The sequence below is a fragment of the Pichia kudriavzevii genome, chromosome 3 (genome assembly GCF_003054445.1).
Source record: "Pichia kudriavzevii chromosome 3, complete sequence".
Lineage (NCBI taxonomy): Eukaryota > Fungi > Ascomycota > Pichiomycetes > Pichiales > Pichiaceae > Pichia > Pichia kudriavzevii.
In genome coordinates this window covers 1,018,417-1,045,423 of record NC_042508.1, presented here as the reverse complement: position 1 = coordinate 1,045,423, position 27,007 = coordinate 1,018,417, and the positions used below count along the sequence as shown (strand labels likewise).

The 27,007-nt window shown below is 36.3% G+C and overlaps 10 protein-coding genes across 10 annotated transcripts; 7 read left to right on the top strand and 3 right to left on the bottom strand.

Annotated features, from left to right (window-relative positions):
- Positions 1–742: 742 nt before the first annotated feature.
- Positions 743–3,196, top strand: C5L36_0C04810 (uncharacterized protein; the record flags this gene model as incomplete). The annotated part of the gene is made up of 1 exon (XM_029466168.1): positions 743–3,196. The coding sequence occupies one exon, from the start codon at positions 743–745 to the stop codon at positions 3,194–3,196; it is 2,454 nt and encodes an 817-aa protein (XP_029322028.1).
- Positions 3,197–3,490: 294 nt separating this feature from the next.
- On the bottom strand, positions 3,491–4,462 carry C5L36_0C04800 (uncharacterized protein; the record flags this gene model as incomplete). Its single annotated transcript, XM_029466167.1, has 1 exon — positions 3,491–4,462. The coding sequence occupies one exon, from the start codon at positions 4,460–4,462 to the stop codon at positions 3,491–3,493; it is 972 nt and encodes a 323-aa protein (XP_029322027.1).
- A 1,693-nt stretch (positions 4,463–6,155) lies between these two features.
- C5L36_0C04790 (uncharacterized protein) lies at positions 6,156–8,543 on the top strand (the record flags this gene model as incomplete). Its single annotated transcript, XM_029466166.1, has 1 exon — positions 6,156–8,543. The coding sequence occupies one exon, from the start codon at positions 6,156–6,158 to the stop codon at positions 8,541–8,543; it is 2,388 nt and encodes a 795-aa protein (XP_029322026.1).
- Positions 8,544–8,841: 298 nt separating this feature from the next.
- On the top strand, positions 8,842–9,810 carry C5L36_0C04780 (uncharacterized protein; the record flags this gene model as incomplete). Its single annotated transcript, XM_029466165.1, has 1 exon — positions 8,842–9,810. One exon carries the CDS (start codon positions 8,842–8,844, stop codon positions 9,808–9,810), a length of 969 nt encoding a protein of 322 aa, XP_029322025.1.
- A 2,612-nt stretch (positions 9,811–12,422) lies between these two features.
- Positions 12,423–12,548, top strand: C5L36_0C04775 (uncharacterized protein; the record flags this gene model as incomplete). Its single annotated transcript, XM_029466164.1, has 1 exon — positions 12,423–12,548. The coding sequence occupies one exon, from the start codon at positions 12,423–12,425 to the stop codon at positions 12,546–12,548; it is 126 nt and encodes a 41-aa protein (XP_029322024.1).
- Positions 12,549–12,881: 333 nt separating this feature from the next.
- C5L36_0C04770 (uncharacterized protein) lies at positions 12,882–14,414 on the top strand (the record flags this gene model as incomplete). The annotated part of the gene is made up of 1 exon (XM_029466163.1): positions 12,882–14,414. The coding sequence occupies one exon, from the start codon at positions 12,882–12,884 to the stop codon at positions 14,412–14,414; it is 1,533 nt and encodes a 510-aa protein (XP_029322023.1).
- A 38-nt stretch (positions 14,415–14,452) lies between these two features.
- C5L36_0C04760 (uncharacterized protein) lies at positions 14,453–14,953 on the bottom strand (the record flags this gene model as incomplete). The annotated part of the gene is made up of 1 exon (XM_029466162.1): positions 14,453–14,953. One exon carries the CDS (start codon positions 14,951–14,953, stop codon positions 14,453–14,455), a length of 501 nt encoding a protein of 166 aa, XP_029322022.1.
- Positions 14,954–16,426: 1,473 nt separating this feature from the next.
- Positions 16,427–16,777, top strand: C5L36_0C04755 (uncharacterized protein; the record flags this gene model as incomplete). The annotated part of the gene is made up of 1 exon (XM_029466161.1): positions 16,427–16,777. The coding sequence occupies one exon, from the start codon at positions 16,427–16,429 to the stop codon at positions 16,775–16,777; it is 351 nt and encodes a 116-aa protein (XP_029322021.1).
- A 356-nt stretch (positions 16,778–17,133) lies between these two features.
- Positions 17,134–17,782, bottom strand: C5L36_0C04750 (uncharacterized protein; the record flags this gene model as incomplete). Its single annotated transcript, XM_029466160.1, has 2 exons — positions 17,134–17,703; positions 17,780–17,782. The coding sequence occupies 2 exons, from the start codon at positions 17,780–17,782 to the stop codon at positions 17,134–17,136; spliced, it is 573 nt and encodes a 190-aa protein (XP_029322020.1).
- Positions 17,783–18,066: 284 nt separating this feature from the next.
- C5L36_0C04740 (uncharacterized protein) lies at positions 18,067–26,973 on the top strand (the record flags this gene model as incomplete). The annotated part of the gene is made up of 1 exon (XM_029466159.1): positions 18,067–26,973. One exon carries the CDS (start codon positions 18,067–18,069, stop codon positions 26,971–26,973), a length of 8,907 nt encoding a protein of 2,968 aa, XP_029322019.1.
- Between the last annotated feature and the right edge of the window lie 34 nt (positions 26,974–27,007).

Genomic DNA, 27,007 nt, shown 5'->3' with positions numbered 1-27,007 from the left:
AAAAGGAAAAGCCTGGCTCGCTATTTCCGACACTTAGGTGGATTTTTGGCCTATAACCGACGTGTAAACCAAATTTTTGGCTGACGTATAACATAACATGCGTCCTTAAAGGTGTTCCCTATTAAAAATTACATTTTATAGGTTATCTACACAATCCTCCAATGGATTAGGTTTTTATTTGGTTCTTTTATCTGGGGGTAGTTCATCATTAAATTGGAACCATCATGGTCAGCAACTTTCCATTTGGACCCCTCCTCTTCTTCTTATATCGCTCAACAAAGAGATCCCTCTGAAGTGTGGTTTGTCAATTTTCGCCTGTTAGCAACCGAATCGGGAAGCGGGAGCCATATTTTTCATTTCAAATTTTTTTTTTATAGAAAAAAAAAATGCTGCGATATAGCATAAAAAAGAAGTGCTTTAGTTTATTCTATTCCTTTTTTGAGACTATAAAGGACATCATCACTCTTCAAAGGATCACCTTGTTCTCTGTACAGTAGATCTTCATACTGGGGAAAAAGTTGAGATATCCGTTCAAATTCTGCTTGGACGAATTCTGCTGGAAAATTGGTGTCCAATAAGTCTGTTGCTTTTATAGGTAAATACAGAAACATTACCCCTCAATACGTTTTTTTTATCCTTCTTTCAGATCGAATAGTTCATTCACACAAGATCAATCGAACATAAAGAACAATTACATTTAGAAAATAGAAGTTTGATAGTGGCCTTTTCTAAAGAAAACACAATGCCTCCAAGTTCAAAAGTGCCCAAGAAATCGTATTCCGCATCGAAAAGTGTGGCCAAAAAAGGTCCTTTTAAAACAACCACTACCAAGAAGGTGAGTCGGCGATTTAGTATTATGAGCAACTCTTCGTCAGAAGACTCATCTGATGCCGAATCCTCAGATTCAGATTCGGAATCGGAATCTGATGACTACGATGGTGATATGTATGTGAAAAATAAACCTGTTCAGGTTAGCAATGTGGTAGCCTCTTCAGGTTCTGAAGATGATTATTCATCTTCTTCAGACGATGAAAATATTGATTTTGTTCAGTTGACCAAACAAAGGCGTTTGAAGGCAATGAAGGCCGTGAAGGGTTTAAAGAAACAAGCCAATGAGAAGTCGTCTGTATCACCGTCTGCATCTCCGATGAATAGTGAAGGCTTGTTAGTTGAGAATGAAGAATCTGAATTGGATGACGATCTAGTGGACGCTGTTATTGAAAACGAGGAACGGAAATTGGACAATTTAGATACGAATTTGGATGATGTCAATGATCGTTCTAATTCCAGTAATGTTGACTTAAATGACGATTTTGAAGATATCGATTTTGACTTTTCGTTTGACGGACAGAGTAAAGAACCCAATCCAGTTAATTTTCAAAATGCAAAAGAGAAAGATGATAGAAATGTTTTGGATAAATTGCGAGACGAAGATATCGGTGAAGTAGTTGATGAGGAGAGTGTATCAAAGGAACAGATAAAATCTGACAAAGTAGAGGATAATAAGATTGATATAGATGTCCCTAAATTTAACGAAAAGGAAATAAACTCAGATGCAGATTACGAGTTTGACAATAACGATTTGATTCAAACGTTACTCAAAGACAATGATGATCTAGAGCTACAAAATATGGACAACAGTGACGATGATTTTGACTATCTAATAGCCAACCAACATAACATAGACCACAATTCCATTAACAAACCAAATTTAAAGGATACCTCGATAGATAGCTTAAACAATACTGATGATGCGTATATGATGAAGGAGGAAACCCAGGCAATGCTGGAGGACTTTGAAAAACATCCTAAACAGTCTTACAAAAACCGAAGAAGCAGTATGTATTATCAGCAGCTTCAAAATGAATATAAGGACGACGTGGATGATTTAGACCTTGACATTTTGGATAATTTTGAGCAGTTTTTGCCCAAGCAACAAGCAATGAGACGTCGGTCTTCCATTTTGAATCAATCTCTCTTATCTTCCGATGATGAAGAAAGGAAACTAAATTCTGATCCGAAGTACACAAAAAGGTATAGGAAGAAGTCAGTTAAGGGCAGCATGAGGAAAAATACCACTGGTAACAGCAACGCAGGTAACGTTCACACAAAAGATATACGTAAAATGCTTGGCATTTCTAATACGGATTCCAATTTCACCTCTAAATTTACATCTAATGCAATTGCCGATAGTGATGATGATACCAAACTCTTGGAATACATATTTGAAGAGGACTCTGATTCTGAAAATATGAATGGGTCTGTTGTTGATGGAGATGAAACTGATGAAGATGAAAATTTACCCAAAAAGTCCGGAAACATTGTAGGAAGTAAGCATGCAAAGGAAATATTGTCATCAAGCAAGGACCAATTTCGGGCTCCTAAACTTGGTACTTTTATCACAAAGAAACCATTTAGTGTTATCGATGGATTTTCAACTAGATTTTTACAACCGCTTAGTGACACGCACTCATTAGTCCAGAAAGCCGCAGCATTGGGCAAACCTGAAAGTACAAATAATGCCAATAATTCCAACAATATTGCTCTTGATGAGTTAATCAACATTAGTGAGTTTGATGAAGATTACCCAAATAATGAACAAAAGGAGGATTTTGAAGACTTTTTTGGTGATAAACGTATCCCGCTTACTGCTTTTAGAAACAAGGGCTTGAAAAACCCAGCTAATGATATAAGTCTCACTCGGAGATTTTCGTTTACAGAAAGAAATCGCAGAAAATCTCATCATAAGTTGTCTAAAGGTAAACTGAAGAACGCAAAACTGATCGGACACTCATCACACAAACATTATAAACAGAGCACTCAATCACAGACCCTTATACCCAAACCTAGGAACACACCAACAGATATGAGCGCTGACCCCATCGATCCAAATCAAGTTGATGAAGTTCTACTGATAGGGCTCGAGCCACTCGAGCTTAATGAAACTTTTATAAGCAACCCAGATTTTGAGATATCTGCTCCTTATAATGCACCGTCTTCACGAAGAAGGAAGTCAATGAGCAGAGCATCTAAAGCAAAATATAGACGTGCTAGTATAGCAGAAGCGCATGCTGAGGGTTTACGACAAACTAAGAATGGATTGTTTGATGAACAGGTGATGGATGATGTTGAAGCATTACTGATTGATATGGGTGATGCTGCTGAGTATCAATTTATCTTTGGAGATGAGGTTTGAGTTTTGGCTTCGAGATTATAGTTTCTATATTACACCATTTTTTGTTTTTTTTTTTCTTTTCATGGTGTCGTTTTCTTAGTCTTTTGTAAATTAGTTTTTTATATGCTTTCATTGATATACAATGCAATCTTTTTTTTATTGATTAGATGAAATAGAAAACGCCTCTCGCAAGAGACTTTAAATTGGTTCGATAACTAAATAAAGATTTTAAGAAAAGTGTGTAGAAAACATATTAAAGATTATAAAAAAACCTCTACTTTACATGATACATCAAAATATTATTCTGGCAATTCTTCAATGTGCAGCCTTCAAAGCATCCTCCGGTAACACAAAGTTGGTTAACTTAGAGCTTAGTTCCAGTTGTTGCTGAATACAGGAAGACAAGTACTCAATAAGTAATGCATCGTTAGTATGTTCCTCAATCTTAGATTTGAATTGGCTTATTTCAGACTCTGGAATTTGGAATTTCAATGCACTTTGGAGCAGTTGGCCAATCTTTTCATCACCTTGAATCTCTCCTTTACTGACACGGTCGGTATACTCCTGCAAAACAGTAATCATTTCATTAATTTTTGTTAAACTGGACTTCAACTGTCTGAGTTCATCACTAGAAGTGATGTCTGTCAATTGATCGTGATTTTTTGCAGCTTTGTTGATGAATTGCAAAGAGGTTAGTTCATTTTGTGAGTACTTGATGGTGTTCTCAATTTCAGCAAATGCATATGCACCTGACTTGTCCAATCCGATTTTTTGTGCTAACTGAGATGATGCAGGTAATCCAACAGGTCCAGAGATGTAAGTTTTGACGACAGGGGAAACAATTTGCCCGTTTTCGTCAGTGTGGTTTAACGTAAGCAAAATTTGCTGTGAGTGTGGTGACGACTTTGAGTAGAATTCATGTAAGAGACCTGCAGATAAATCCAAGTTGTCATTTGTAGAGAACCAACCCACAACTTGAAGATTAGGGTTGCTTCTTTTGTACAATTGGTAAGTCGAGAAATGGAATGATTCCTCAAAAATCAAATCACCGTCGATTTCTTTATGAGGAACAACATAGGCAGATTTGATCACAATATTGCCGTCTTCAGAGTTAATACCTAGAAGGGTACCAATTAATCTAGAAGTAGAGGATTCTTCATCTGCAGAGTTGTCATGGTATATGAATTCGATAATTTCCAATAATGCACTAGAGTCTATTGAAATGTTTAATGGTGCTATGATTCTAGGATGAGAATAATTTGGTTTTGTAAGATTTAAAGAAGCCATTGTTTCCCTGTGTAGTCTTTGTATTCAATGGAAAGGCTAATGTAATATCACACTTAGTTCTTCTTCAAGTTGAAAAATCTATGAAAAAGAACATAAAAACTTTTCAGAGAAAGCTCCAAAACCGGGTAATTTTTTTTTTGTACAAATTGCTTACGTAATTTTTTTCTCAGACAAACATTACGCTTTTCCATGCTCCTTCTTTTAGACTCGCTCTTGCCCCATCCCTCCTTTTGATTCTGCATCATACACACCTCTATTGTGACAAGGTTTCCTAAAATTGTTATCAAAAGCTGAAAAGGATATTAGTCTGTATGGCCTAGCATACTTTGAATAAGATTTTATCCCTACTTTTTTTTGTTTATATACATATACTGTAGATCATTTGACTTTTTTCTCAAGCACTATATCTTGCTACCATATTTGAGTAACGAGAAGAAATCCAGTTCAACAAGTGGCGGCTGGTTTCAGTCTAAAGTTTTTGTATAATACCTAAAGAAGACACAAAATATGATTTGAAGAACGGAAGATTTTTTAATTTGAAAACTGCCTTGTCTTTTTAGGTCGATAAACTGTTCAAACTGAAAACAGGACTAATATACTGACTCCAAGAGTGCAACTTCAGGCTATCATATTATAGCTGAATACTACTGTAACAAAAAACCCTTTGATTTGATGCAATCAAACATTTTTAAAAAAAAAACAAACAAACAGCAAACTCTCTATTACTTGTTAACATGGGCTACTGGGTATATACTGGATAAGAGTCAAATTTAACCTTTTACTGGGTCTTCCCTGTTAATGGAATTTTTTTACTAAATGTTAATTTGTGTATATATTTCCGTTTTTGTTTTGATTATGATAACCAGTAAGTTTGCTGCTTCGGGGGGGTTACGAATCAATGCTTACATATTCCCAAATTAATCAGAAAGAACTGACCCCATCCCTATATTAAAAGCCTCTTACTTCTTATAAGTATTATGGACCGGAAAGTCTACAGATAATTTTCAATGCATTCTCTCGGTATAAGTGTTACTAAGCTCAGAATCAAGTGTGCACAATGTCTCTTTTTAGACGAGTGGCCTCAGATTCGAACATATGAATGTGACCTTCATTCAATATTCTGAAAATAAGGGAACCATGACTCTCGTATAAAATTAAGTATAATTAAGCCAAGTGGTCATTTTCTTTCAAGAGAATAAACATAGAGGCACAAAGATACGTAGAATCCTATTTTAAGTGGTGAGTTTATCTATAAACGTAAAGTGGGTTAACCGAGAATGTCAGCTTCGCAAGAGTATTGAGGCTGCAAGCAACCATTTCTCAGTGACCCCGATATAAATCAGCTGAAACTCTGCTGCTCAAAAGGATAAGACTCTTCATCTGATGCAGAAATACAAAGCACCCAGCTAATTAGTACTCACCAAGTTACCTGCATTGGTATACCAACCACAAACTGACAAGTTGTAAGACCGTGATAAATGTGATCCCAATGTATGTAGCAAAATAGATATTCCTTGTAAGATGAGCCGTAAACAAGTTAGACCAAAAAAAAAAAATACCTAGGTGCACTAATTTTTCACTATAAAATTTTTTTTTTCACGTTAAGGACATTTGCTTAATGTTCTTTTGGAACAACCGAAAGAAGTTGATATATAAAGAGAGACGGTTAAGTTAACACTGTTTCAATAGGTAAATGTCTGAAAGGAGTTATAAGAAAATCAACATTGAACCCTTCTATGTTGGTGCTGCAAACGCAACCATCTCAGGTGACGGTGCATTGCAAGCTACAGCAGTGTTGGAAGATGTAATTATAATCGATAGGAACAGCAACAAAGTTCTACATACAATCCAGGGTGACGGATCAGATGTTACTACTTTGAGGCTGTCTCCGGATGGTTCAAAACTGGCTATTGTTTACTTGTCCCAACAGCTGAAGCTTTTCGATGTAACTAAAGGTCAATTTTACAAGTCATACAAACTCTCTGCTGCTTCTTATATTTCAGCTTGTGACAGAACCTCTTCGCTTTTTTCATTTGGTCTTACCGATGGAAGTGTTATTGTATGGGACATTGAAGGTTCCTTTATCACGCATAACTTCAAAGGGCATGGTTGTACCGTTTCTGCTCTCTGCTTTTATGGTGACTTCAATTCAAAAAATTGGAAAGTGGCTAGTGGTGATATCATGGGAACAGTGAAAGTTTGGGATCTGGTCAAAAGAAAAAATGTTTTCACAGCAAAGGAACACAATGCGGCGGTCAGAGGTGTCAATTTTGATCCTACAGGCGAACTTTTTGTATCAGCTGGTAGGGATAATCTGTTAATGCTTTACAGTACAAAGAGATGGACTGAAATCAAGTCTATTCCATTAGAGCTGTCTATTGAATCAACAGGATTTATTGAAGTAGAGGGAACAACGTACATATATACCGGTGGTGAAGGCTGCGTTCTACATATATGGGATTTCAAGCAAGAGCGTTTATTTGCAAAGACTAAGAAGCCTCTTGAAACCAGTGAAGAACTTTCAATTACGGAGATAATACAAATTCAAGAAGACAATCAAAAATTGATTCTTGTACTTTCAGATCAAACCATATTAGACGTTGACCTGTCAACTGACTTAAAAGATAATAATTATATTATTCCAGTAACGAGAATAATGGCAGGTAATCATGGTACTATTGCTGACATTCGATATGTTGGCTCAAACAAGAATTTACTAGCAATGGCTACGAACTCACCTTCTTTGAGAGTTGTTGATCTCTACAATACCCCGTTAGATGTGGATATATATGAAGGCCACACAGACCTTCTTAATATGTTAGATGCTTCTGTAGACGGTAAATGGTTAGCAACCGCATCTAAGGATAATACAGCTAGAGTCTGGAAACTTGACGAAGATAATGGTAAATTTGAATGTTATGCAGTTTTTGAAGGCCATGGTTCTTCTGTTACAGCAGTTGGTTTACCAAGAGATTTGTTCACTGGTCACCCAAAATTTCTTATTACAGCCTCTGAAGATTTGACAATCAAGAAATGGACCATTCCTAAGCCTCCAAAGAGTAGCGACATGTTACCACTATCTGTGAAAAGTGCCGATTATACCAGAAAAGCGCATGAGAAAATGATTCATGCAATTGACATTTCTCCTAACAATGACTTTCTGGCTACTGCAAGTCACGACAAAACTTCCAAAATTTGGGATTTGAACGGAGGTGAAACTTTGCATGTCTTACGTGGTCACAAAAGACCTGTCTACGATATATCTTTTTGCCGTTATGACAGATTGATTGTGACAGCTTCCGGTGATCAAACTGCCCGTGTGTGGAACTTGGAAGACGCTTCTTGTATAAAGAGTTACGAAGGTTCTTCAAATGCTGTGCAACGAGTGGATTTCTTATGTAAGAATCAATACATTGTGGGAGCTGGTGCTGACGGGTTAATTAAAATTTGGGAAGTTAGCTCTGGCGAATGTGTCAACACTTTGGATAACCACGACAACCGAATTTGGGCTTTAATTGTGAAAAACAACGGCGAAGAATTTATTTCGGCAGATTCGGATGGTGCTATCACCATATGGCAAGATAACACAGAGGAAGTCAATGCTGAAAAGGAAATTGCTAGAAAAGTTGAAGTTGAAAAAGACCAGGAATTGCGGAATTGCATCTTGCATGGTAAATGGGTGGATGCATTCATTTTAGCCTTGGATTTAGATCATCCGATGAGGCTATATAACGTTTTGAAAGAATGTATTGCGCAGAATCAGGACGTAGACTCAAAACTTGGATCTTTTGAACTTGAAGAATTGATTGGAAAGCTCGAAGAAGATAAAATCTTGCTATTGTTTAAAAGAATAAGAGACTGGAACACCAATGCTAGATTGTTCGAGGTTGCTCAAAAAGTTATCAGAGTTGTTCTAGACAAATGTGACCTTGACAGGTTGTACCAGATTAAAGGTATAATGCAGTATATTGATGCGATAGTTCCATACTCTGAAAGACACTACACGAGGTTTGAAAGTTTGATAGAACAAAGTTACATTCTGGATTACGTTTCCAGAAAGATGGATGAATTAATTTCTTAAGGTAAAAATTGTATAATCATAAAGCTACTTCTCTACACCTGCATGGTTTGGCTAGTTAGTCTTTCCCCTATGAAATGCTCCTTACATAATCGTTGTAGCTTACAAGTCGTATATCTGGTAAGTGTGTGCGATAAAAATCGACCGGAATTCCTTGCAAAAAATTGCACTCCGCACTAAACAAAATGGCCACTATTTTAGCGGGACGAAATTTGTACATCTTGCTATAAGTACTTTAGCCTATCTGTAATACTACTGAATTTTTTTTATAAGAATATCCCGGCATATATTAGGGGAAAAAATGGACACAGGGGTAAAACAAACAGGCTTTGATGGAGTCAGTTTTGCAAATCATAATATGCATAGCGAAGAATACTGGGAAGGAATTGTGGACATCGAGCGTGGTGATTGGATCATAGATTTCAACCAATTTGAAACTGATACTCCATCACGTCATACAGGTATAACATGTCAAGAGGAACTGTGTAAGAGAGTCAAAGGTATATCATACATATTTAGCTGCTGCAAACAATTGCGATTGTCGAGGTCAGTTGGCTTGACAGCTTCCACACTTTTCCACAGATTCTATCTCTTTGAAAGCCTTAGCAAACTGCACTACTATGAAGTGGGTGCAACTGCAGTTTTTGTTGCATGTAAGGCGGAGGAATCAAGAAGAAATTTGAAAGATGTTGTTAAAGTTTGCTCCAAGATAGCACTTGGGAAGTCAGATATAGACGAAGAGTCGAAGGTGTATTGGAAATGGAAAGATTTGTTAGTCCGCATTGAAGAATTGCTATTACACCATTTAGCGTTTGATGTGACCCCACTGAATCCATATAAAATTACTATGGATGCCTTAAAAATTGGGCAAGAACCAATGGAGAAAGATGCACCCAACATGGAGTGGGATGCCAAAGCAAGGACTTTGTTTGGTCATTGTACGTTCTTGTTTGAGATTATGTTTAAACTACCTTTATGTTTATTTTACCCGGTTGAGGTATTGTGTGCTTTGACTACAGTGCTATCTGCACACAAGCTCAAAATATCATTTCCTGTCGATTATTTGCAAAGTTCGTTTCACATAGATATGAATGTAATCTTAAAGTGTCATGACGACCTTATTTTTACGGCTAGTGAGATTGAGACAATGGATAAGTATTTCAGGGTTTTACCCCATATACCCAGAATAAGCCATATCGATATCAAGTCTGTGTTTAGTGGGCAAGTCGAGAGTACCTTAAGAGACTCATTAAGAGACGATGACAGTTGATGCTATCTATTGTCGGCTTCGTTAAATATATTCAGAGCAGTCTATTCACAATATTATGGCACCTGTGCCGGAAATTTTCCTTATCAAATATTAAAAATGAGCATGCGTGTGCGTACGTGTGTTTGTGTGCATTTAGTGATTGGAATCAAATGGCGAACATGTCTGAATAACAAATGAAAAACGGGAAACTAATAAATAATATGTAAAAGGGCAGAATTTGTATATTGAAAAATTTTCTTTTGTTTGCTTAATTCCTTCTAGAGAAATATACCATTAAAAAGCTTCAAAAACTAAGATTATCCTTACCGATCTTAGTGTTTGGTGAATCGTGTACTTGCAAGTCATCTTCCACGAACTCATTATGCAACTAATATCTAATAGAAGCAAAAAGAATTATACTTCTCTAGTTACTAACTGTAGAGCATAATTCACATATCTTTGGTTATAGCTCTCATAATTGTCTAGACACAGTAATGGGTACCAGTTTTATTAATTTAGTTATTGCTGAGAATCACACTGAAAGAGTAGTGGATTACATTAATGGGGAAGACAACAAGGTACTGAACAAATAATGCAAGATTAATAAAATCCCTAAAGTCAAGGGTGTAAGAATACATGGCGTTTTATATCTTATTAGGCTGACATGTAAAAACTTGGGTAGATTAGATATTTAGACAGTGGAAAAAACTGGCTCACTCTGCAATATAGTTTTGACAATTTTAAAAACTGAGTTTCATACTGTTTAAGAAAGACGATTGAAAAGAAAGTTGAATTTAGAAGACTTCCAAACAAATGATATTGTTTAGAATGATATTATATGGCATGTTTTGATTAAGCTACGAAAGGAGTAAATTTTTGTATTGTGGACTAAGTTTTATTTGCAATGGCTACGGGGACGTATTGAATGATATCACTACCAGGAATATAGAGTGGGAGTTATGTTCCATGTTGTCATCAGGAATGATAGGATACAACGTTCTAATTTTATCGTTTTATCAACCTGTTTAATGCGTGTGTTTCTTGAAGGCATAGAGGATTCAACTTACAAGATATACTATGAAAATCTTCTTCTGAAGATGCAATCTAAAACCAATGTCGTTGACATGGTCAAGAATGAAGAATACGATCCCTATTTCTCAATTCTTCCTAGATTATTAAATTCTGAAGAGGTTACCAAGTTTGCAATGTTCCAAATTCATTCATAGCAGAAACTAGCCACTTATAACCGGCGAATCTGAAACAAAAAAAAAAAATAAAAACTTTATGTCTGGTGTATTTTATAGATGATTTACCACCCCGTTTCACTTATCTTGGCAAAAAACAAAGAAAAGAAAAAAAATATTTTTTCATGCCATTCTTATATTACATGAAAAGGAAACATATAGATTAATATTGGCGAAAAGTGCCAAATCTCTTTGCATGAGCGTTACGTTTCATGATTACAGATGTGATTCCAAATGTTGAAATTCCTTTGTTGGGTGCACTCTATGAAACGGAATCAGTTTTAGTAGTAAGATTTCTGATTTGAGTGCTCATATATATTGAGCGTCTATCACTTTGTAAGCATGCAGTTGCTAATTACATTTCCATTTTTGGTGGTGACAATGGATAACACCAAATTTTCGTTATAAGTATCATACATGGCGTTTTTTAATTGGCTGGATGGTATAAATGTGGAGGGACACACTTTTCTGTAGTGGTCAGATTGAGAAACAGCTAATGAATTTTTCGTCTACTCATTAGTTCAGTATAACAAGAAGATCTTGAGGTAGCTACCTAAGAGGAATGAACTTCAAATTAATTCAGCAAGAACAACAAGAATAACTCGATAATTCAGATTTCGAAACCTGGTCTCAAGCTACATGGAAAGCTTATTTCAACTGGAATTTGTGCACTTGCACTGTTGCTTGAAAAAGTTAATATATGTAATAATTACTTAATTATATATATTTATTTTTACCATTGAATATTTGTTTCAATCTCTGAGGGAAAAAAAGTTTCCTCTTTTTAGTAGATGTTTTATTATCCGTTGTCAGTAATAAACTATTACGTACTAATTTTCACTTGTAAGACCGAAAGGGAGATTGTAATGGTTTGCTACAAATGTCTTAGTAACAGACACATATATACAAAGGTGAATGTAGATTTTATTTTCATCTTCGAGGATGCCTCCTAAAGATATATGTAAGCATTTAAAGGACAAGGCGAATGTAGCTATAACTTTGCAATTGGTTGGTGATGCAAAAGCGTGAAAACTAAGTTGCCTCTCTATCGGACTTCTTTGCAAATACCGCAACAGGTATTACAAACACTTACTTCACTTGAAACTTCTTTATATTTCGTTTATTTATTTGATGTTGCGATAACACTCTTATTGCATGCTATTGTATGATCCGGATAATTTAAAATTACCGTTTTGGGCGACTTCAATGTGTAAGAGTAAATCAACGACATGTGTTCCCATTTTAAGATAACTTTAGGATATTTTGAATATAAATAATCAACTAAAATCGGATGTTCAGTTGAGGTATGGTTTTTGTTCTTGTAAACCCTTAATTATTTCTAGTTAGAACAAATACAAGTAATCCCCGGATATATCAACCAAGTGAAAAATGAACGGCAAAGCAATCCAACAAGAACAACAAGAACAACTAGATAATGCTGATTTCGAAACCTGGTCTCAAGCTACATGGAAAGCTTATTTCAACTGGAATTTATGTACTTGCACTATTGCTTAAGCTTGCACTGGCTAGATATTTACTACTTTTGTCTTGACTAGTACTTTATTGCAACTCTATTTATATATTTATAATCGTTTTATTTAATTTAATAAGAGTTTATTGAATCCAAATAGTTCAAGTTAGCCGATTGAAAAGCTTAGAGGGTTAATTAAGCTGAATAAATACACCCCTGTTAAATAGAGGCGATGACGAATGTTGGAGCTGTAGAGATGGACTTCCTTCAACGAGAAACGAGAAATATATATAACCTGCACAAGAAAATTTATTTTTTTTCCTCCACTCCTAATCTATATGTTTAGATCGTTATTAATACATGTTTTCTCCTATTAAATGATTTGTCTCGACAAAGTACTTTGCAGTTCAATGCTTGATATAAAAGGTGAACTTCTGTCAAGATGCAAATACAAAAGTGCCGAGGTTCAACTCCTGACGTCCTTTTTACAACCTGATATAAATTTATCGATGCCTTCAATAATTGTTGAAGGGCCACCTTCCAGTGGAAAATCATATACTTTGAACACCTACCTTGAATTATTAAAGAAAGGGAAGGGACTAAATCATATAATTATTGAGTGTGAATATTGCTTTACACAACGGGAAATTTTGAGGAGATTACAAAAAGAACTGCTTAAGCATTATAAACTTTTAAAGATTAAAAATACTGATAAGATGCAACTATCTGACTCGATATCCACGTTTCCTGGGTGCATGCAAGAGATGATTAAGTACCATAAGCTAGCGAACAATGGAAGAATTGATCCTGTGGTCATTGTCCTTGACCGAATCGACCGATTGCCAATTTTTGAGAATCCAGGCGAGTTAATCAAATGTTTAGGTCGATTATATGAATTAGGTGAAGATTTCCAATATTTCTCTGTCGTCAGTGTTGTGACCAGATGCGATTTTCTAGATTTAAGTACGTTATCGTTACCTATTGTAAATTTCGAGAGGTATTCACTCAAAGAGTTCAAGGAAATATTAGTAGTGCATTGGCCAGAATTTTGGGATAATAGACTTTACTGCATTGAGGAAGACAATTCGGATTCTGAAAACGAAACTGAGAAAATAGAACTTGAATTGGATGATAACATGAAGAAGGGAATATTTCGTCAATTTATAGATTTGATGATGGATACATATTCTGGATACCTTGGCTTGAGTGTTGAAATTGTTATACCAATACTACGAAGGATTTGGCCGATTTTCCTCAATCCAATCCTTAAAGAAGGTACCATCATGAAGGATAAAAACGATATACTCACAACGTTCATCAAGAACAAGAAAATGCTGGGTAAATCAATAGCGGTTGTCGGTAAATTAGATAATTCAGATCTTTCACTATCAAAATATACAAAGGTGGACCAAGTCTCGCTTGGAAATGTAACCGAATTAGAGGTTAGAAAAGGACACTATGATTTGTCATTCAAAACAAAATATTTATTAATTGCTGCCTTTCTTGCATCATATAATGAAGCTAAATACGACAGACAGTTTTTCAGTAAGGGTAACCAATATAATTCCTCAATTATAAGACAACGAAAAAAGAGAATGGTCAATATTGAATCGGGGAATGGGCAGTTGAGAAGAGCAATGAATGCAGCTATTCCTTTCAAATTAGAGAGATTGCTTGCGATATTGAATTCCATCTGGACATCAAATGTCGAGGACTCAACCACTATTATTGACGACGTTGAGTTGATGACGGAAATTGCCACATTAGTGTCGCTGAAGGCCTTAGTTAAGTTCAAAGGAGGAGACACAATTGGAGGACAAACAAAGTGGAAATGCAATGTTCATTGGAATGTCATCAAAAAGTTTGCAGATGACGTTGGGTTTGAGATCGAGAATCACTTACAAGAGTAATCACCACACCCATGAGTAATCATCATACCCAAGGTTAATCACCACATGTCATTTTCATCACCTGTGTTGATTTGAGTGGAGGGGATATCCCCAGAGAGCGAGCGACAAGTGGATTCCAAATCAGAGAATTTCGATTTATAACCTAATTTAGAGTAAAGTATCTTAGCCTTTGATTTTATTAATTTCATTTGTTTTTCGTATGATTCCACGTCTGCCGGGGTATTTGAGGTTTCTATCAATCCATCACTGTAAAAACCTTGAGATAATTTTAAAATTTCATTGATTGATTTCAGCATCTTGTCTGAAATTTTGTTTGGCAAATCGTCATTATTTTGTAATTCCTCATCCACTAATTGGGTGAATTTTTTCAGGGCACCTAACAAGACAAACCTTTGAAACCCTGTTTGAATTCCAAATTGTTTACCGTCAAGTTTCGTGTGTTCAAAGCCAATTTCATGGGCATTATGATAGGAATCTCTATAAAAATTTTCTTCTAAATTCACAACAGAGTCAAAATCCACACTATTATCACAGGTCATTGTATCTTTAACCGGCAGAAAAGCTACCAGGGGAACCAAGACTTTATATTTAGAGGATAGAAGAGAAACAAGAAAGCGTCAATCATCGAAACAATGGGGGGAACAGGCGGAACAACCGTGATATATATAGCAAATACCGGGATATTTGGTTGACGGCCAACACAAGCCTATTTATTTTTTTTTTTCATTTCATTATTTCGTTCCTTCCTCCTTACCTCTTGGTTTTGGTTAGGCAGTTTTTTTTTTCTTTTTCTTTTCCCCTTTCGTATTTCATGGTGGATTTTCCCTCATGGAGAAGTCTATTTTCTAAACTGAACCTCGGCAGTGCCGACGGAAAACACGCGAGCAGAAAGTACTTTCCCATTAGAGAACCATTAACTGTGACACGGAGGATGCGAGACAAGGCCTGTGGTAGGGCGAAAAACAAAAAACAAAAAACAAAAAAGAAAGAAACGGCACTGCCATATAGAATGGTGGAATATATCTTTACAAATGGAGACGTGTTGAAGTGGGTGCTCTTGATGATGACTAACAAGCACAAACAATTAGTACCTGTTATTAAGAGAGTGCATGAATTGAAGGAAGGGTGAGCAGGCCAAGGAGTGTATTCTCTCTTTACAAAGATATGCTACTAGTAACTTCACAACACCTCTAGCAACAATACAAACTATACCAACACAGACTATAATAATATCAGCAACAATTGAGAAAAATAGCAGTGGATAGTAAAGAATGTGAGTATTAAGGAAAACAATGGGAGGCTCAGCTAATCTTATAAATTTGGGAATTTGTTGAAGAAACATAGAAAAAATAAACCAACCCAGAAAAAAGCGGCTGTGGCGCATTGCACGGCCACCGCCGCAATCACGTGACCACAGCAAGTCATCTGTGACGTCATTCTGCGCGTTGCGGCGCAGGACTGGGTGTTTACTAGTGATATGCCTCCATCTATGAGAGTCATGCCCCCGGGGAAGACATATTTTCCTCTCGAAACCAATGACGTGGCTCAACCAGAAGGTTGAAGTTGTGTTATTTTTGTTTTTCCCCCATCTTCCTCTAGCCCCCCCCCGGACATATGGACGTACGAACGGGATGGCCCCGGGGATTACGGATCCGCATTTTATCACCGAGACCCTCTATTATTGGCGCGGGTAAGCTCGAAACGGGGACACGGGATGGATAAAGGGTAGATAACACTCTTGCTTGGATGTTAAACGGTATGGTGCCATGCCCCCCTCCTATCATGTATGCACAACTATGATTCATAGTTACACAGAGCTTTAAGGGAAAAAGAAAAGTCTCGGGCTTCGGAGTGGGTCCTTGACAGCTTTGTCTATAAATATCAGGGGATACCCCAGAATCATAAATGGTCAGTAATTTCACAAGTGACACATTGATTGGTTGCTATATTATAAAGGATTCTTTTTACAAATAACTAAGAAAAAAAAAGAAACCCCACCATTATTCGATACCATGGCTCCAATTGCAATTTCATCTCTTAACCTTGGTGCCAAGCACATGATTAGGTTGTCTTCAATGACCTCAAGAAGCTCCAAATTGTTTCTATCGTATACCTCAATGAAAAAATCGTCAATGGAACAGGACTACTATGCCAGCTTTGCCCTTCATAACGAGTCTCTCGATAATAGCCACGCTGAATTTGTTTCCACTAATGCAGGCGGTAAAGTTGAGTCTGGCGAGATGCATTTTGTCAAAAACTCCCACAATGCAAATACCTCTCCAAGTGACGTCAAGGACGGAGAGTTTACACCAACTGTTTCCTCCACAAACGACATCTCTGGACATGGCCACTCTCATGCTTAGGGGGAGATGCTTCTGTAATGCATCCTCTCTCTCCCTACCGTCTTTTATCTCCCATTCATTCGACATCCAGTCTCTGTTTACGGACACTGCGGATGAAGCAAAAGACACATTCCCCTAACCATATCCTCATTTTCATTCTCATTCCCATTCCCATTCACATGCATTTTCATTGGCAAACGTTTGTCTTCTCTAATCTTTGGTTCTCTTCTGTTCATTTCTCATATCCCCTCCCCCCTTCCTTTATACTTCTAACTTGGAACCGGTTTCAAGTTGAGTTACTTCTCCACCCTTTCTTTTTTAGTCTGGTATTTAGCTTTCCTACATATTCCAATTATAACCATATCTATGCATATACATTAGTAGTATCGTTGACTGTTTCTCATTGATGCTACCACAGGCTCAAACAACTCCTCTCCAACGTATCCTCCCATCATGGCCTGCTTGACATGTCTGCCAAAGGACTCTGGGAATTTGGCAAGATCGTTGGCAGCATCCTTGTTCAAGGGATCATTCGGATTCGGTTCCAAAAATAAGTGTAAAATCCCAGCAAACACTAGCTGCAACGTCAATGTGGGTTTCCAGTCGTTTCTTAAAATGTTCAAGCATACATGTCCTTCTAAATCGATATTCGGATGGTATATTTTCTGTAAACAACGAAACTCGGGTGCTGAGTTGGGATAGTCATTCGGTATGGTACATTCAAAGTTGAATTTACCATTTGCATAATAGCCCTTATCAGGGATAACCTGCAATTTGATATGCATAGGATCATCCCTATCGTACTGAATTTCCACCGAGGGAATGTCCTCGTACTCTTGTATATCCTTCTTAGCCCTCATAAATGCAACTGAACGGTTCACTGTTGGCGGTGATGTTCCATTTCGGGCTGCCTCAGCCTTGGCCTGCTGTATTTTCCGAAGTCGAATCTGTTTAAAGTTAGTATTCTTGTTCGCAAATCTAGCTGTTTTACTCCTAGAATGTTCTGTATCAAGGTATACGTACCATTGTTGAAGCGTTTCTTCTTGGTCAATGGTGTCTATTACGAAAAAATAAAATATCTGACAATTGTCAAATGGCTAACACAAAAAAAACCTGAGAAACAAAAACCGTAAAATTACACGCATATTTTCCAAAATCAACACCATCATCCCAGTTTGTGCGTGGGAATGTTTTTGCGTTTCCATGTGAGTGCAGAAAACAAACAAAACTCACCATATTACTCTTTTGCATCTTCTCCCCTCCCGAACCTTTTTCTTAGACAGACTATCTTCTTCATTTGACACATCAAAATGTCTCAATTTGACGACCTCTTAGAAGATTGGTCAGAAACACCATTGGATTCAAATTCCAGCCACATCCCCAATTCGGGATCAGCAGGTATCCCCGAATCAATGGACTTGAAGAACCAACTACTGCAGTTGCAGCAGAAATTAAATCTTAGTGACATTAAACCGGTTAGAACGCCAAACGGTGTTGACCCCGAAATACATCTACCACCGACACTGTCAAATACGATGGCGACAACTACTCATGATAATGATAAATCAGTCGATTTTCTAGGTGACTTAAGTGATTCGTTGTTGATGGAATCTAGAAGATTGAACTATGAAAACAAACAGTATAAGATAAAAGTTAAAGAGTTGTCAGAATCAAATTCAATGATGAAGAAAGAATTGAACAACTTGAACTTATTAAACGATCAACTGAGTAAACGTGAAGAAAATCAAACTGATAAAATCTGGAAATTGGAATCAGATTTGGAGTCCCTTCAATTGTCATTGGAGAAATCAAATAATGAATTGAAGAAAGTCCAGTCTGAAAACTTAGCCTCAAAATCATCAATCGAAAGCTTGAAGAATGCCATCGATAATTTGGAATTAGAAAAACAACAATTACTAGATTCTACCAATAGTACCATTGCAAAACTGAATTCTCAATTATACGAATACAAAGAGTCGAATGATTCGCTGAATGATGAAAATGATATATTACACAAAAATATTCTAGCTTTAAAGGCAGAAGTGGAAGAGTTGAAGTTATCAGCTGATAAAAACCCCAACCCTGTTGAAGAGGAAACATCTTTTAGTGAATTTGATGATTCGATTGTATTAGATCCAGTCCCTGCGTTTTTAACCAAAGATGCATCTGATCTAGACTCAAAGACATTAAAGAAAAACATCAACATAATACACCGCCAAATGCTCAAATTAAAAAACCAAAACTCAAAAATGAGGCTGGAACTGAGAAAGGCTAAATTGCAATCACCTATACATGGCTCGCAGGTACAGGATGACCACATTAACCCTGATGATTCATGGACAAAATTCAATGATGATTCATTTGCCAAAAAAAATGTTCCTGAACTGTCTTATAATGCAGATTCAGAAAATGAAAATGATGATGATAACAATAATAACATTAACACATCGTTCCTTTCTGATTTATCTGAGCTAGATGGTTCAAGTCCTGTTTCCTCTAGAAAGGTCTCAATGGCCCAAATAAAGTCTTACATGCTAATTGTCCCTAAAACAACTTTAGATACCAATCCTACTATAACTGCAGAACAAATAGACTTCTCCAAGTTCAAGACCTTAAAATTACCTGAAAACACAGTTACAAGTTTACTATCATGTTCAGAAATTGTAGACAATGATGGAAGTGATTTTGCTAGCTCTGAAAACCTACAGTTGATACCCCTTTCTTTAATTGACAATTTGAATGGTGAACTCAATTCATTAAACATGGTTGTCAATACTAACCCAGACAAACCCCAATTATCCAATCCAAACATTAGCGATACCATATGCAAGCTCAAAGAACTGCGAAACGAAATTTTGGAGAAATTTGTTCTACTGCCAAAAACAAAGCATGCAGATATTTTATTGGAAATTAATAATTTAAATACCGAAATCAGAAAAGCAAATGCCTTGAATGACGAACAACTGTCTCAAATTACATCATTAAGGGATCAGCTGAACGATCCTCCTTTGGATTTGTTGAAATCAAAATCAGAAAGTCTCGATCATATTGTTATCCCTAAGGAAAAGCATAATGATATTATATCTAAGGTTGGTGCACTTGAGAATGAGCTGGAAACTAAAAGCAAATTACTCGATAAATTGAACAGTGAATTATTTAAATTACAAGAATTCAACGAATCACCAGATATTGAGTATTTAAAGAATAAGTCACTGGGTCATATGCACAAATTGGTCTCTGATTCAGAGTATTCTGAACTACTCAAGAAAATCTCGAATTTAGAGTATGAAATTGAGTTAAAATCCGAATCTCTCTCAAAGCTTGATGGTGAACTATCTGAGCTCAGGAAAGATTATGAATCCCCAGATATTAATTACTTGAAGTTAAAAGCATCTGCTTTTGACCACAGTTTGATCCCCCAACAAAAATATTCAGAATTACTTGAAAAATATAGCAGTTTAGAAAATGAAATTTCAACCAAAACTAAAACTATAACTAGTCTAGAGTCTGAGCTTAATGAAACAACCAAAAAGTTAAATAATGAAATTAAGCATAAGGAAAGTCTACTTGAGGATACCACTGCGAAGCTTGAGAAGTTAAAGGCACAACTAGAAGAACCGGACCTAAAGTTTATCAAAGACAAATCAGAAATACATGATCACATTGCTATTCCTTCCGCGGAACATAGAGGCCTGCTAAGCGAGAAGATAAAACTTGAGAGCGAAGTTGGAGAGAAAACAGCATTATTAGACAAGATGGAGGGAGAGCTAGAAAGCTTGAAATTTAAAAACAACAAGCTTCTTGAACTGAATAGATCCATTAGTGAGAATGTTGAAATTAGTCAAGCCGAAACAAAAAAGTTTGCTTTGGATATCGAACAACTAAAAAAGCAACTTGAAGAACCATCTCTCACTTACATAATGACCAAATCTAAATCTCTTAATCATGTTGTCCTTTCTGACAGCGAGCATGCGCAAATTTCCACAGACATCAAACTAGCGAAGAAGAAAATCCAAGAATTAGAAGATAAATACAATGACAAAGTTGATTGTTTTGAAAAGCTTGATTCTCAATTGAAGAAAACCAATAAATCTCTTGAGTCAACTGCTTCTGAGTTGGATGAGTTAAAGAAAAGATACGAAAACCCAACTGCTAGTTATATTTGTTCCAAAGCACCGGATAATGGATTAGTTGCTATCGAGTCGGAGAACTACAGGTCAACATTACTGAACGTTGAAAATCTTGAAAATAAACTCAATGAAGTGACATCAACTGCTTCACGGCTCTCAGAAGAGTTCAAGTGTATTACAAGCGAAAAAGAAAAGCTCGAACAGATGATTCATCAGCCTGAATTGGAATACATCCACGAAAAAGCTGCGATTTTGAAACATGCGGTATTACCTGAAGATGAATTAGCCGAAATGAACTCTAAGTTGACCGTATTAGAAGCTAAGCTTGAGGAGAAAATATCTAGATTGGACGAACTCCAAAGAGAGAAGGATTCTGTAGATTCAAGATTACAGGAGACCCTCGAAGAATTAACCGATTCGCAGGTTAAATTCCACGACCTCCAAGATGAATTTAACAAACTTCAGAAATTATATGATTCACCTACTGTTGATTATCTCAAATTGAAGGCATTATCTTTGAATATGGTTCCTGTTTCGACCGAAGAGCTTGAAAAAATGAAAAGAGAAGTAGCTAAAGGAGACAAAACAATAGAAAAGTTGAGTTTAGATATCAAATCACTTGAAGGTGAGGTTTTGAAGTTGACTGTTGTTCTATCCGAGAAAGAGATTGAGTATAATGTTCTTGAGAAGGAATTTCAAAAGCTTACCCAAGAGAGGAAAGGATTATTGGCAAAACTGGATTTACCCGACGCGGAGTTTATCAAATCAAAAGCTAGTTTACATAAACTACAGGTTATTTCAATGGCTCAACATAACTCGATGGTTAGCGAACTAAAGACGAAAACTGACAAGTTAGAAAAAATGAAGAGATTGAAAACAGATTTGGATTCCAAACATAAACAAATAGAGTCCCTACTTAAATCACAGGAAGAACTATGTGAAAAGATTGAAAAAGCTACTTCTAATTTAACATCAATGGAGAAGGAGTTACAAACAAAAGAATTTAAAGTGAACCTTTTACAAAAGCAAGTCGACTCACCAACACTTGATTATATCAAGGAGAAGGCGTCGGTTTATAAGCATTCTTTACTCCCACTGTCGGAGGTTGAGTCATTGAAAAAGCAGATACAAGAAACTCAGGAATCATTGGTAAATAAGGAGAGAGAATTAGAGGCAATCAAAAAAATAAAAGAAGATTTGGAAATTCAAGGTTCAAAATCTGTTTCATTGGAACTTCACGAATCGACACAAGAAGACCTTCACGTGACTAAAAGAGAGCTGGATGATCAGAAACAACTCTTAAATGAACACAAACAGAGAATTGATAAATTGAGGGAGGTTGAAAATTTATTAGTTGAGAAGGAATCTGAAATGGTCAAACTGAAAACTATATCTTCTGAGTTGTCTTGCAAACTCGAAGAATTAGATCTTGCGAGGTCTGAAATTAAGGATTTGAAGAATAAAAACAAAGAGTTAGATGAAAAACGTAAAGAAATAGAATCAATGAAGAAGTCTCAAAATGATCTACAATCAAAGATAGATAGCTTATTGTTGAAGGAAAAAGAACTTGAATCTGCACTGGAAAATTTAAAAAGTAAAGATTCACAATTAAAGGAGCTTGAATCGGCTTATGAGGCACCCGAATTTGCATACCTGCAAGAAAAGGCAAAATCTATTGGATACCTACCTATCCCAATTGCAGAACACAATGAAAACCTAAGAAAGTCCGATGAGCTTAAAGCTGTAAAGTCTGAGATGAGAGAGCTAAGCAATGAGGTAATCGCATTAACTTCGGCAAATAAATCGCTAAACGAAACCAATACGAAATTGAAGTCTGATTTAACTGAGCTGTCAGTTTTAAAAGACTCTCTTGAAAGTCCCGACCTTGAATATCTCAAGGAAAAATCCAAAAAAGCGGGTTTGATTCCGCTTCCAATAGACGATTATGATGTGCTAAATGATAGATTATCCACAATGAGCTCTGAAATTAAAACACTAAAATCTAAATTGGATGCTTCTCTGGCAGAAAAGTCAAATATTAACGAGGAACTTAAAAAGTTGCAACATATTCAAGCAAACCCTTCTATGGAGTACTTAAAGTCAAAATCAGCTTCATTGGGAATAATACCAATCCCAATTGTTGAACACACTTCACTAAAGTCTGATTTGAAGAGAAAAAATATTTTGGTAAAAGAAAACAAACAGCAACTCGAAGAAATCAAATCTTTGAAAGCTGAAATCAGTGAAAAGAAGGCAAAACTGAAGGAAACTATTGACCAGTTGGAGAATTTGGAGAAACTTCGTGATAATCCTAATATTGAATACTTAGAGTCAAAACTGGATACTCTTAGCTATGCAGCAATCAAGAAAAACGATTTGAAACTTCTTGAAACGTCGAAAGCTGAAGCTCTCAAAATGGTTGATTCACTGAAGGAAAAATTATCTGATGTTGAGTTTCAGTTGATAGAAAAGGAAAGCTTACTTGATGAGTTACATAGAAAGGTCGAAAAAGAAAGGAAAACCCACGAAAGGGAATTAACTGAAGTGAAATCTAAATTAGCTCTAATGGAATTGAACTATGACAACCTGAAGTCAGAAAATGAGGTAAAGGAAGGGAAAATCGAAGATTTGACTAAAACTGTTGAAGAAGTAGAAAAATCAAAATTGACGCTTGAATTGCAGCTTAGGGAATTACAAAAACAAATTGAAGCATCTACAGAGGCTCAAAACACTGCTGAAAATAAAATCACAACCCTTACAGAAAATATAAATCAGAAGGAATTGCAAGTGCAAGAGCTGAAATCGCAAGTAGAAAGCTTGAAGAGGGATAACAAAAAGTACGAATCTATAAACGAAGAAATCAAAGAGGTCACTTCTACGCTAAACAATGACTTAGATTGTTTGAAAAAGAAATGTGAATTGCTAGAAACTGAAAAGGCCAGGTACATTCAAGCTTGTTCTGAATTTGAGTCTACAATATCTGACCTCAAAAGTGTAAGTGAGAGCCATGAAGCAGAAAAAGAAAGGTACCGCGAAGCAAAATCAGAACTTGAAATTTCGATCTCTGGATTAAAAGAACGGTGTACTTTACATGAACAATCAAAGAACAATGCTGAAGAAGCTATTGCATCTCTTGAATCTGAACTTTCAAAGCTGCGAACAGAGTTGGAATTGCATGTTAAATCTAAAATCTCATCTTCCAACACCATTGAGGAAATGGAATCTGAAATATGCCAACTCAAGTCTGGCATTGAGGTACAAAGTAAATCCAATACCGAACTTGAAGCAACAGTAGAGAAGCTCGAATTTGAAGTGAAGAGATTAACTGAAGAAGCAGATGTTCTCGTGCAAGATAAGCGTGCTGCTCAAGAAACGAAAGCTGATCTGGAAACTGAAATTACGAAACTGAAAGCTCAAATTGAGTCACATGAAGAAGAAAAGAGAATTTTAAACGAGAATATTGGTCAATTATTATGTGAAATTAGGAAACTAAATGAAGATGTATCAGATCACGAAGTTCAAAAGGGTGTTGCTAGTGATAAAATTGTACAAAGTGAGTCTCAAATTGATATCTTGAGAAAAGAATTAAGATCACATCAAAAGGAAAAGGAATTAGCGGATGCCCAAATAATTTCTCTTGAATCCAAGGTTGCCTCCCTCAAAAATGAAATGAGTGAACATCTGGGCAGCAAAGACCAATTGGCTTCTCGAATCGCACAGCTAGAATCAGAACTTTCATCCATGAAGGGATATGCCGTTGACCTTGAGCAAAAGAAGGATGGCATGGAAAAGGAAATAAGCGATCTGAATGCCGAATCAGAGAAAGTCCATAACCCTTTCGATAAGATACAAAGTGCAGTTAACTTGGAGGACTACCAAAAAGGTATGAATATGCAAAAATCCTCTTCCATTGCAACAGTCACTTCAGAAAATGTTAAGAACATTGAAAACCAACCAATCGAATTGTTGATATCTGCTATCAGTGAGGCAGGCTATACAGTTCTATCTCAATTGGAACTCGAAAATTTGCTGAAATCCAGGACAGGGGAAAAAAGGACTACGGACTTGGCAGATATTTCTCATGAAATTGAAAATATTGAATCTGACATAGAATCTAAGAAAAGCATTTTGGCCGAAATGCGTAGTAGAAGAAATTCTTTTGCATCGTCGGCAAGCTCAATCCAAACCACTGCTTCCATTCCAGTTGAAAATATCTTATCTCAAAAGGAAGCTAAGCTAAGTGAAAAGATTAAAGAAATATCTGCCTCTTTATCAGATCTAAAAGCCAAAAAAGAAAAAATTCAAAAACAGTCTTATAGACTCTCCGATGTATCAATCGAAGTACCAAGCCAAGGATTGTCAGTCAAACTGAATAAGAAAATATCGAAACTTAATAGTGAGATACAGTTGAAGGAAGTTGAATTACAATCTCAACAAAGTGCGCTTGCTGCTGTTAGAGCTTATTTGGACAAATCGAGAGATTTGGACCTACCTCCAATTATTACGCCTTTACATGACGAAACTGAAAAACTTGAATCGGAAATAAAGGAGTTACAACAAAAGTATAGTGAGAAGAAAGCGGATATGGAAAAACTTAAAATCTCATTACTCCAGTCTGATGAGCCAACGATACTTGCGAAAAGGTTATCTTTCCTAGGTTATAATGTAACTTCTCCAAGTGGTGAATCGTTGATATTAGAAGAAATCAAGCTTAATGGATTGACACATCATGTACGAAGCATAATCATGGGTAAATGTTTTGACAAAAAGAACGGTTGCTTCAATGCCGATCAGTTCCTAGAAGAAAACAATCTTAAAATTATGGGTCTTCAAGAGGTGGAACGTATGAAGAATGCAGCAATGTTTAATATTGCTGATATCCCACTTGAAGACTTGAAAAATAGAATTAAGGAAAGTGGATACACAGTTGTCGAAAATAAGGATTGGGAAGAGCTAACTGAAAAGAGTGGAGAGGCTAAAATGCCAGATTTCCTTGACCATTCAACATTGGCTGAATATGCAAGTAAGCTAAACCTGTCATTGCTGTCTGCTGAGGACGTTTCCAGGTTGAAGCAACGTACAATTACAAGTCGCGAGCTAGCTAACAAAGCCAACGAGCTGAACCTCGTATTGTTGAATGAAGACGAGGTGAAAATGTTGAAAGCTAATGAACCATTAACTAAAGAAAATATTGTTGAGAAAGCTAAAGAATTTGATCTTTTATGTATTCCAAAATCCCAATTCGTTGCAACCACCGTTTCGAGAACACCCGATATCCCTAATGTTACTGTTTTACCAAACAGTTACTACAAAATATTAACCAAGTCACATGAATGGTACAAAAAAAATAAAAATACAGCTTTAAAGTCTGTGAGCCAACCTCCTACCATTGCAGAGAATGCAACATTGGATATTCCTGAGCAATTTAACCCACAGCAATTTGCTCAACCACCCGGCCCGGGTAATACGCATCTACCTGGTCAGAACATTGATGTGCTATCATTATCAACATTAGATACAGTTGTTTCGAATAAGAAGGAGATTATTGCGGCTGTTACACAAACTATTATTGGTGATTACTTGCACAAATATTATAGGAAATTGGGACCATTCACATCCATTTCAGACACCAGACATGAAAGATATTTCTGGGTTCATCCATATAGTATGACCCTATATTGGTGTGCTATAAACCCTGTTGCTGGTGTTCCAGCAAAGAGTCAAATTAAGGCACTCTCTATTTTGGACGTTCAAAGTGTACCGGATAATAATCCGTTACCTCCGGGATTATACTACAAAAGTATCGTTATCAGATCTTATGAGAAAACCATCAAGATTACATGTCCTACAAGAAAAATTCATAACATTTGGTTCAACTCCCTGAGGTATCTGTTGGATAGGACTAGCGATAGCTGGGTGAATGATGATGATCTTGAAAATCAATATGAACAGGACTTTTCACTTGACAAGAAAACTGAAATCGAAAGAATGCAAAGTTTAAGGACTCCAAGTATAAAAAGATCACCCAGTGGGCTGTCTACAAGAGGTACTTTGAGGTCCGCATCATTGAGGTCCCACAGGAAATGAATATAGATCTACTCATATTTTTATATATAACTAC